The 12,313-nt window shown below is 36.4% G+C and overlaps 2 protein-coding genes across 3 annotated transcripts in view; one reads left to right on the top strand and one right to left on the bottom strand.

The window, feature by feature from the left end:
- Window positions 1–12,313, top strand: part of ZBTB37 (zinc finger and BTB domain containing 37) — a 74,626-nt gene that overhangs the window by 44,834 nt on the left and 17,479 nt on the right. The gene's annotated exons all lie outside the window — the stretch shown is intronic.
- Window positions 4,981–12,313, bottom strand: part of RC3H1 (ring finger and CCCH-type domains 1) — a 68,780-nt gene continuing 61,447 nt past the window's right edge. For both annotated transcript variants that reach the window (XM_083359443.1, XM_083359444.1), the window contains one exon: window positions 4,981–11,656. In XM_083359443.1, coding sequence (XP_083215569.1) covers window positions 11,506–11,656 — 151 coding nt within the window. In that variant the 3' untranslated portion in view covers window positions 4,981–11,505. The remainder of the gene's footprint in view (window positions 11,657–12,313) is intronic.

The raw sequence follows: 12,313 nt of genomic DNA, 5'->3' as shown, positions 1-12,313 counted from the left end.
GCAGAGAAGAGCAACAATGATTGGGGGACTGGAGGCTAAAACATGTAAAGAACGGTTGCTGGAATTGGCTATGTTTAATTTAATGAAAAGAAGGACTAGGGGTGACATGATAGCAATGTTCCAATAGCTCAGGGGTTGCCACAAAGAAGAGTCAAGCTATTTTCCAAAGCATCTGAGGGCAGGACAAGAGGCAATGGATGGAAACTAATCAAGGAGAGAAGCAATCTAGAACTAAGGAAAAATTTCCTGACAATTACAACAGTTAACCAGTGGAACAGCTTGCCTCCAGAGGTGGTGAATGCTCCAACACTGGAGGTTTTTAGGAAGAGATTGAACAATCATGTGTCTAAAATGGTACAGGGTTTCCTGCCTGAGCAGGGGGGTTGGACTAGAAGACCTCCAAGGTCCCTTCAAATTCTGTTTATTCTATTCTATTATGTTCTGTTCTGTTCCTTTCCACTCCACTCCACTCCATTCATTACTATGGTCAATTGCAAAAAGAGCAGTTTAGTATGTAACTGCAGGGGGTTGGACTAGAAGACCTCCAAGATTCCTTCCAACTCTGTTATTCTATTCTATTTGACCTACTTGTGATTTTTATTATCAGGCATTTCCTCTAAAATTTATGACTCGAAGGGGGGCTGAGTTAGAATCTGCCACCAGCTGTGTATTCCACAAGTGCATCTTTCCTTGTATGACTACAAACCAATGTAATTTTTGTATATGCTGCATTTAATACAAGAGTGCATCTCTGGAGAATGTTTGATTTAGATGGTAGTTGAGGCCCTCAAGAAAGGCTCATTTATGCTATTCCCTCTGCCCAGAGTCCCTTAAGTTACTGGCAGATCCTGATTTCTAGCTCCTAGAATCCCACTGCTTTGCCCAAAGCACGCGGCATCACAGGACACTCTTTGGGGTTGCCAGGGCTCTTAGCCAACTGTGACAGTGTCCCTTTTATAGCCATCTTTGATGCCTTTATACATCCCTCTTCTCTATCTCTTGGCATAACTATCACATAATACTACTCAGTGAAGGCTACATTGATGTTCCGGGAAGCTTCAGCATGATGCAGGCAACTATTAAAAGGAGAAAGAGATACAGGAGAACCCCTATTACTGCATATCCTTCCCTCCTCTTTCCCAGAGTTACCTTACCAAGAGGAAAATGGGACGAGGAACATCTGAAAGTGGTTTTCACAAGCCCTTGCATTGGCAAGAACACGAGGCTAAATTCTGCATGAGGAAAGCCACTACTGTGAAGCTTCAAACCAGTCAAGGTTAAGGGACATTTCAGGAAATGGTATATGAGCCCTTCCATGGCATTTTGGAATGTTGCTCCCCTCCTGTAGGCTGTTCACAAGCTCTTGGATATCATCACAGGGCCAATGCTGTGGAATTTCTGAGGCTTCTGCTTTTGGATTATGTAATCCCTATGTAATATGAAGAGGCAAACATGGGCTCGTTGCAAACAATCTTGGCCACAATGCACACAGGTGTACATATGCGGAGTCTGTGTTTATAATGAGGCTTTTTGAGAAAGTGAGCATGTGGACTTGTTTATCCTACAAGAGAGGCAACAGGAAATAGAATAGCAATCTTCAAATATCTGAAGGGTTGTCACACCAAAGAGAGAGTGGGCTTTTATTTAAGGTTCAAGAGTATTTTAACAGGAACAGGATCAGCTGGTTAAAATTCCAAGGAAATAAGTTTAGGTTTCACTTGAGGAAGAACTTGATTGTGTCATTGTAGGCCAGCTATCACATCATGTATTGTTAAAGAGTCTTCAAAGGCTGGATGATAATTTGTCAAAGATGCTGTGGATCCTTCATTAAACAGAGGGCCTCTAAGGTCCATTCCAATGCTATGATTCTATGTAGTTCCACTTCAAACCACTGCGCAGGTCTGCTTAGTAATCATACGAAAGTGTTTGTTTGTAGCGATTCCAACATGAGGTGCTGCACTTCTTAGTACTCTCCTGTTATTTAACATCTATATGAAGCTGCTGGGCGAGATCATCCATTGATCTGGGGCAAAGGACCTGAAGTACAGTAATCACGCTCAAAATTGCATCAACACCCAGGCTGAGCTGGAGAAGCTAAGGACTGCCTGAAAGTGTGTAGAGGCCATTGGGATCTGGATGGATAAAAATAGACTCATGAAATACTTCCAAGATCAAGTTGTTTTTTTTTAAAAAAGTCAATAAACATCAAGGGTCTCCTGAAACAAGAGCCGTGCTACCCCCAATTGTCACCTGCAACTTAAACAGGTGGAAGCCATAGTCAAGAAAACTTTTTGTCCAGCATTAAATGGCATGCCAATGTTGCCCTACCTTGATCAGGAAGCCCCAACGACAGCAACCCATCTGCTTAGCACGTGGTTTAACTACTGCAGGGCGCTCTATGAGGGGCAGCCTTTGGAGAAGAATTGGAAACTTCAATTAATCCAGAATGTGAGTGCCAGACTGTCTGGCCCATCACTATGTTTATCATACAGACTTCCTATTACCATGAATAGGTAGTACTTTGCCGCAGTAAACTCTGGGCAGAATCTCTTCTTGCACAAGCTCATAGGATTTGGACAAAGCTCCTCTCAATCTTTTCTACAGTTACCTATATTATGGAGTATGTTATCCAAAGGCTCAGAAAACATTCTATTCTTGTATGCAAAAAGACTCTATAAACATTTGTTTCTATGAGCTTTTGGTTCCAGCTGATTGGCACGTTGGGCTCTTCCAAGCATCTGTTTCCGTTTTTATGTTTTAAACTATTATTAGCATTTTGGTTTGTTTTTACCGTTGTACACTGCCCAGTCTAACTCTATTCAACTTCTATCCATTAGTTATCTAACAGTCAATCCAGTCAGTATCAAAAAGTGAAAGGATTATTAGAACTCTTTTTCTTTTGGATACCCACTTGAAACTAGATATAGGAGCTAGGAGGCTGAAGCGGTTCCAAAAAGGAAGCAGGAGCAAGAAAACATTTTATAATCTATCACAGTAATTGTTTTAAAGTCAAATTTTGCTCTCCTTTTCCCTTAGTTGTCCTAGCCCTATTACCTTTCCTGCTTTAAAACTCATATTAGTGGCTCTCAGCCTGATAGTACTGGGTACACTAAGTGTAAAACAAGTAAAAAGCTAGAAAATCTATGATCTTTACCTGTTCCGGTGAAAAACCTCTTTTTTTCCTTTTTTTTTTTTTTTAGGAAAGGAGTGTAAGTAGAAGTCAGTTAATGATCACTCATTCAACCGTTCAAAATTTTCTGGTGCGGAACAAGTGGTAAGGTCCTTTAAGTTCTGATTGTCTCAATACCCCCATGGTTGTGCGATTGCAATTTGGTTCTTGGCAACTGGCTTGTCCTTACAATGGCTGCAGTGTCCTGTGGTCACGTGATCATCATTTGCAAACTTTTCTGCCAGTTTCCCATAAGCAAAGTCAGTAGGGAAGCTGGCAAGGAAAGTTCCAAGTTGCTTCTCTCTCTCAGTGGCTTCTGCCGCTTTTTCTCTTGAGAAGTCCAGCTACGAAGTAAGAGATCTCGGGGATCCTGTACTCTCCATCGTGTGCCCACCCCAACACCTCCATGCCTGCACTCTGTAGAGCACATTTGCCCAGCCATGCTCATACCACACTAGCGCACCCTTCCACACCTGGAGCAGCCATTGCACATATATATTGAGAGCAACATTAAATATTGCTAAGCACATTTGATTTGTGCTTAGATTGTAAGCCGCCCTGAGTCTTCGGAGAAGGGCGGGATATAAATGGGATTAAAAAAAAATACGAAGCAGAAGGAAGGCAAAAGGCCAGAGAAAAGGAATAAACATTTTATAATACCAATCAACAGAAAAATCCAAGCAAATTCACACAAAATTACTCACACTTTTTACTTAGTATCTTGGAATCTTTATTATCATCAGCATCACCCTAGACTAATTCTTTTTTTCTTTTCTTTTTTCTTTTTTGTTAAATATACCTCCGCAGGGCACAATCACATACAATCAATACGATTGGTAAATTACATGAGCTCTATCCCAAGCATAAATGCACCAAAATGTCAAAAAAGTTATTAAAAAAAATGAACTCCACCCAAAAAGGTGATAATGACTTAAGAATGTCTCGGGGAGACTGGTACAATCCTAAAAAGACCAAAGGAAACTTGGCTTAACCTCCCCCCCTCCCAACCATAAAGAATGCACATACAGAGAGAGAAATCCCACAACTGGAAATGACCAGGAGATTTTGGAGGAGGGAGAATAATGTATGTCAATAAAAACAAGGAGCAAAATCCAGATTGCTGACAGCCAATCCTTGAAAACTAATTAAAAAAAAAGTAAAGTTGCCTTCAAGGAAAAGGGTTCATGGTTAGCAACAAGGCTGCTTACATAGCAAGCAGAGACTGCAAGGCAATTGTAAATCACAACAGACAGAAGAGAAACCCTTTAGGGTGCAGGATTAGAACTAAGGGCTGCCAAAACAGCTGGCCAAACAGACAATTTTCATTAGGTCTGCCTATCCTGCTCTCCACCTCTGTCCCTCCCTTTGAATGGCTAACTTGGAAAGAGTGCCTTATGCAAATCCAGCTGTGGGATTCTGATCCAGTTACACAATCTGGTTTTGGATGCCAAAGACTTGTGAGTATTGTCTGCTACAACAAACTAACATTAACAACAAGAGAGCACAGAGGTGGTCTTCTTGCACACATCCCACACATTTGGAAGGATTTGTGTGAAAGACATTCCCACTACAATTGTGCCTGAAGTCTAACATACACAAAAGCAAACAAATTTTGTTTACAGCAAACATCAAATATGCCACAGGATTTTGTTTTGATTATATATATATATATATATATATATATATATATATATATATATATATATATATATATATATATATATATATATATATATATATATATATATATGTATATATATATATATATATATGTATATATGTGTATATATGTATATATGTGTATATATGTATATATGTATATATATATATATATATATATATATATATATATATATATATATATATATATATATATGTACATACATTTAACATTAGCATACATAGTACTTTTAATTTTCAGAGAGAAGGCTGCACTTTGGTGTGTTCTTTTAGACTCCGCCCTTCAGTATGTTATATCTTCAGACAAGATACTTTTTTATATGTGAAAAAAGCATCAGGCAGCCATATGTAACATGCAGGCAAGTAATATAAGATACCAGAATGGAAGCTCTGCAGCCACTGAATGGTAACTATAGCTATTCGAGATACTATCAACACAATGAAAATTTAGTGTTCCAAATTTTAAATTTCATACAGGTGTCAAAATGCAATTGTCCCGGCCTAACATTTCATTCTGGGCATTCACTACTGTATCCAACACAATATAGAAATCTCACTGCAATTTTTATAAAAGGAGAATGGCACTTCTTGGTGTTATATTGAGCCTACCTACATAGCCTTATTAATTTACTCTTGTGATACAGATACCAATCTTTGGGCTGTTTTGATGAAAAAGGACACTGTCTAATATATGAATATTACACAACAGATCTTAGAAAATATGGAGCTATTTTTTCTCATGGTTGAGAATTTGTGTAAAGTAATCTTCAAACTGTTACTTCAGACTGTTATAATTTTGGGGGGATATCTGTTCTGTAGTAAAAAAAATCATTTCACAAAAAGATACAAGTAATTCTTATTCATGTCCCATAATTGCATCATAACTGTTTGATGACATAGGAATAGTTTTAAGCTAAGGCAATCTGCAACTTTATAACTGCTGTTTTTTATTGTGTGTATTATTAGGAAACAACTGTGTGTTATTTACTTGTGGTATGTACCACACTTGTCTGGACAAGGGAACTCCAGTATTATCATTTGAATGACTATATTTAATGTGAAACCATGATTTAGTGCTATGAGAATGAACTTCAACTATGTTCTCATTAAATACATTTCATTTCTCTTCTGGACATGAAATAAGATTACTTCTACATTTGATTCCCCATATTGTTTGATTAGATGGGTAAGTGGTTTAAACTTTATCTTATCAATGAAACAAATCAACTATATGGATTATTTTGAACTTAATACAAAAAAAATTATCTAGGTTTAGATGACATGGTAATTTGTACTAAATCTAAAACAGAAACAAAAGATTGTGAACTCTTAGCTATTCTAGGGGAAACATAAATGATCAGTGTTCACAGTGGCTCATTCTAATCAGAGCAAATTATAGCTTAGTGGGTTGTTGTTGTTTTTTGTCAAATACTGATGACAACACCTTCAAGTGCTCCCCTGTTTATATCAAGTGTCTTTTCCGCCCAAATCAGTCCAGAGACTGGATAAGTAGTATGAATCCATGTTATTGACAACAGTATTAGTGAGAATTTTTAAAGAAAATTCTATTAAAATTCTCACTCATACTAGTAAATGATGTCACAAGGTCTGATAGCAAAACAGACAAAGTAAATGGATAGGATTGCCTTTATAACCTGGAGAAATTTTTGTCCATCCTTTTTAGTATTTTGAAATGGATTAGTAGTAGGCAGCTGCATGACTTCCAACTCAGTTCTTCAACTGCTTGTCTCCCCACTCCCCCCATTGCTGTACAGTAAAGCAGATGTCTTGTTCAAAATAACAGCAAGATCTGAAAGCAGATGAGAGCTCTGAGGCTAGAGCTAAAATGTCAAATGACATCCTGGCAAATATAATTCAAGACTTGATCATAATTAATGTAACATTGGAAGCAGGAAGTATAAATGGAGAAGGCTCTCTACGGGAGTATTTGCTTACCAAGTGGACAGAATTAGGAAAAAAGAATGCTTTTCTATTACATTATGTTGTTGAGATGGTGGATGTATTTTGTGATTCCTATCCAGAGAAATTTCTGTATAGGTTTGGAAAAGCAGGCAATAGGTTACTATCTGTTGTGTTTCCAAGCAACAGTGCAACGCATTTCCCAAGCCAAATGTAAACAGCTTACATAACTTGACTACGCAAACATATTTAGATTGATGCTGCTATTCCAGAATCTCTCTCCAGTTTCTTTCAAGTTTCCTTATACTTTACAGTTCAATAGAAAATTTCAAGCAGAAACAGTGAAAATAAACAATGTTTCTTTTAAAAACACTTTTTGTACATTATAAATCTAAGTGTGTTGGGATAACATTCACACATCTTTTTAAAAGGTAAAGTAATTAAGGTAAAGGGCTGTAAATGTAACCATCCTTAACAGAGCACTTCTGAAATAAGTCATCATCATAGAATGCATTTTGTAAGACTTGTCAGTCATGAATTTTTATATCTATTTACCACTGGTTAGGTTTGAAAACATAAAAAGATTTTCAGTCCAAACTGGCTATTGTAGTAAAATGAATAGAAGAAAATAGAAAAAAAAAAACAGAACAAAACAACAACAACAACAACAACAACACCCAAACCAAGAGTAAAGCACAAGTCTTTGGCTCTCCTTAAGTGAAAAGGGTATTTTCCATATTTATACAGACCCCTCATTTGCCTACAAGTAGGGGCAATACCACATTTATGCATCACTGAGTAATAACGCCATAAGGAAATGCAACTTCATAGAAGTTATTGGGTACTCAAATTCATCTGAATGCTCTATTTTGAGGCAACATGCTGTTACCTGGTGCATGAAAAAGGGAGGATGATGGGAACATACAAAGGAGAGATGTAAAGACAAGAAGCAGAAATTAAGAAAGCAGGACCTAATTAGCCAAACACATTTAATCTAGATGTCTGAGTTGCATGCACTGAATTAAGTATTACTGAACATTGATATTCTGAAACCTGGGCTTTTGCTTTATTTTTTTTTAAAAAAATGACCTAAATCCTTCATAAAACTTGCTTGGGGTTAAATATTTTAGTATCTCTCAAATACTTCTTTTTATTTAAGTACACAATATAAGTTTTGCTTATGATGCCAAAGCATCCTAGTATAAAAAAAACAACCTATTTCATACAACTCGGTGTATTCCAGTCAAGTTTAAAATAAAATATGTTTTAAAAATAACATACTGCTCTTTATTATGTACAGCATAGCTGGATGAGAGTGATACTGATATTTTATTGAAAGAAGATATTGATCATAACCATGAATCTCATTCAACAATTCTCAGAAAAATGTATTATAGCTCCACAAGCAGTCTAAATGAAGATGGAGAATATTTAAGAGTTCAGTTATGATCATAACACGGCCATGCATACGTATTTGGCTTGTTTCCTCTTTTCTAGTGGACAGAAGGCAAATATTTTTCATGCCTGCAAAAAGTCAAAATCTAGAATGTAAAGCTAATGCCAAAGTTCATATGGACGGCTTTATAAGCCCAATGTGTCATTGTTTCCACATCAACCTGAATTCTGCTCCCAAATAGAAATTTTACGGTGTTTTAACATGGATTTGAAAAAGCTAGGTTTTTTTTTTAAAAAAAAGACACCTGAGAATACAGTATTATACATTCTTCTGTATGAAAGTCAGACAGTTCTTTACATGCTCATCGCTTTAACTTGTCCTCTAAACCCTGAAAAAGAAAACAGGAAACTAAGCCAAGATCAAAGTGCTCTGCAAAGGTTAAACAGAAACTATTTGCTTATGCACAAAGGGCATTAACCTAGATAGGGCACTGTGCACAAAGTACAAGTCTAGGAAAATAATGGAAGGTCTTGTTAGCTCAGATTCAAAGCCTTTAATTTTATAGCAGAGATTTCTCATTGTTAACAACAGCATCTTCCACACACTTTTTTGCCTACTGCTTTATGAACATATGTACATGTACATATGTAAAATAATCATATGTACAACATGAAGAATATGCATGTGTACAAAATATGGGCCTATGCATATGCAACATCTAGAGGCATAGATGTGCTATTAATGGTCTAAAGAGTGCATCGATGTAAGAGGGGATGTTTTTGTCATTACAAGCCCAACTCTTCCATACATATATTAGTTAAATGTATGAAAAATGTTCAGTCTTCCATCTCTTTAGCCAGAAAATATCCTGTACGAAACAAGTCTGCTTGGCATATCTGGATGGAAGCCAATTTTTCCGTTATTCCAAGTTGGATTTCTTTGGAAGAAAACACATTTAAGAATGGCCTTATATTGGGAATAGTGTACCTGATTCACTAAAAAGACTTTTTATATTGGAGACATGGCAAGAAAAATAATTTATATAGGCAAACTTTCTTGAATTATGCCATGACATTAGTTTACTTCAGAAAGAAAGACAGGAAATATATAACAGAGTACATAAGGAACATTAAGTGAGAACCTAAAGAAAAGCAGAGTTTTTCTTCCACTTTATTCTAAGTGAAAGACTGGGTGAAAATATGAAGAGAAGAGAAAGTTCTGTATGATACCAAGAGTGATTTTTGATACTGAATTAAATAAATCAAAGAGAAGAAAATTAAAATGTCTTTTAAAAGAGAGAGGGAGAGGGGTGTATGTGTGTGTGTGTGTGTACGTACATACATACATACACAAAGACACACCACACACAGAATGCTTCCGAGTCCTGGATGTTATAAAATAGCTGTCATCATGAGAAAATATCCTTAAATACCATACACACACAGACACAAATATGAATGTGTGTATGCATGTGCTTATATCTAAGCATACACAAATGTACATAATTTAGTTTTTTCTTTAAATGAATGCTCAAATCCCAAGGAAATACGGACATTCGTTTTTTAGCCAGCCAGGTTGTGAAATAACGTAAAAAAGCAACACCTTGACTTGGTAACTATATTAAATAATCAGTACTTGTAAATGTCTCTATTTTGACTCTTCCTACTGGTAGGCAACAGGGGGCCTGTATGCTCACAATGTTTTTATTTAAGAATAAAATGGACATAAAAAGATGTTTTGAAAAGTAATCTAAAACAAGATTAATAAACATTTGCTTTTACCCAACCAAAGCAATGCTTCAACTTATTACATATCCAGTGCATTCTGAAATTTTAAAATTAATTTACAGAGAAAGGATGCAAGAATTTTCTTCCAGATTTTCCACTTATGCATCTTACTCAATGCCAGTAAAATGGAGAGAGGAGGACAAAAGTCAAATTTGCACACAGTGTGAATATGACCACATCTGTGCATTTTAAGAAATGTGATAAATGAATTTGCATTTGCAGAGCTAGGCAGTCTTTTGATTTCATACACACTTGAAAGGGTGCTGCTTCTGTAATGGACTTGCTGAAATTAACATGATTTAATTTCTTTGGAACCATTTTTTTTGTTAAAATCAAAACTCTTGAGTTTCAAACACTCAGTTATGCCATGAAAGACAATGCTGACCAATCATGGTATTACTCACTTTGGATGCAAAATAAACAGAAAGGAGAATATTGTTACAACCAATTTTATGTTTCCCATCATGTTTAAAATAGAATTTATCACCTCGCACCTCAGGCAGATTCCAAAATTCTCTTGCGTCAGAGAAACATCTAATGTACCTGCCTGCCCCCCAAGGATATAGGATAATACAGAAATTGTAGTTCAGACATGTGAAAGAAACTGGAAGACCCATATTTACGATACTAATCTTTGCACCTTTATCCCATCTGAAGTCATTTTATACCAATTTCCAGATTCTGCTTTAATCCAGTTCTGAGGGGTTTTTTAAAGCTTACTTATGCAAATGAAACACTTATGCTCTATGTCACAAATGCCATAATCAAGGCTTCTTAGCCAGTTTATAATGAATGCAGGGCAGCACATTTCTATTCACTTTTAAGATGAAGTAACCACTGCTACTCCTTGAACTTTTCAGTGTCCAATAAAAAGTCTGATTTCTAATGCAATGGTAAATCCTTCACAATCTTAAATTAACAAAAGTTACGACAGTATCTGTAAGAGAGGTACAGATTTGCGACAGTTTAGAGTTTTCTCCTCCATCTCAATTCCTTACTTTTAAAACTCACAAAAAGAAATGGTGAATGAGCTTGTTCTGGCGGGAGAATGAACAATATCTAGAAAAGTTAAGATACACTGGGTATGTAATAATACCAAAATAAAACAGAAAGCCTATCTCATTAGATCATACAATTAATCAAATACAAGTATGTGTGTCTCTGTGTGTAAAATATGTGTGTGTGTGTGTGTGTGTGTGTGCGCGTGTGTGTGTACATATATATATATATATATACATACATATATATATATATATAATATCTGTTTCTTTTAAAGCCCTGGCATTCAAGGCATCCAAAGTTATTAAAATAAAGTTCATTCACAGAACAAAAACAAATTTAATTTGAGTTGTTTGCAGATACTGCTAATTTTCATTTTTTTTTAATTAAAAAATGTGTTAATGTGAACTATGTGCAGGGTTTGTTCCTAGTAGTGGTGTTGTGCACATTGTCTCAGACTTGCTATTGTTGAAGACCTTTGCTCAGCGTCTTTCATCAATCCAAGAATGGGAAAAGGTGACCCCCGACAGAAGTGGAGGGATAGTCTTGTTCCTTCAAGGAGCAGAGGTGGGTGTTGCTCCAGTTCTCTGGGTATCCTGGTCACCTGCTCCTGCGTCGGTGTCCTCTGACAAGTTCAGAGCTGTAGTTTTGTTTGACAGAAGGCCTATAAGTTCTTGGGTTGGGGCAGATCCGTTTGGAAGATCACTGTTGAGTAATAAGTGTCAAGCAGGAAAAGAGACAATGAAGGAGTAGAAGAAAAAAAAGATTAACATTGAGCAAAGACACTGAATATAACTATGCTATTTCAGATGGCCCTCTGAATGGGCACATAGCAGCTTCAGTATGAAGCAAAAATTCATCTCTAATGTTACTAATATTTAAAAGAAATCACTTTATTTCTGCACTCCGCTAGGAATAATCTAATGTTCATAATACCTGCCTATGGTTTAGTCACTCAGTCTATTATCTCCATCTTCAGATCAATTCTAAACTGCTAATCTATAATTTCTAATTTTTCCGCCAGGCCTGGCTGTTTGGACCATGAAACAAGTTTATGTGTCTGGAGAATAAGAAGCCATCAAAACTGAGAAGATATATAGATAGAGAATATATGCTCAAAGGGTTCTGCTTGTAGTTTGTGGGTTTGCTTATTTAAATTCACATTCTTCATTAACCACAAAAAGTTGCACCTACAGTACTTGGACATCCCCATCACCATTTGGGGCATCCCACAAGTATAAGTAGGATAGTTTGTTAGAACTCTGTCTCATCCTAGTAAGCATGAACAGAAGCAATAATTGGGCCAAGGAAATATAATATATACCTTTGACCGATGGGGTATGAGTGTGCACTTAGCGCACT

The sequence above is a fragment of the Vipera ursinii genome (assembly GCF_947247035.1).
Source record: "Vipera ursinii genome assembly, chromosome: 3".
Taxonomy (NCBI): domain Eukaryota; kingdom Metazoa; phylum Chordata; class Lepidosauria; order Squamata; family Viperidae; genus Vipera; species Vipera ursinii.
This window is presented reverse-complemented; position numbering and strand designations above follow the sequence as displayed.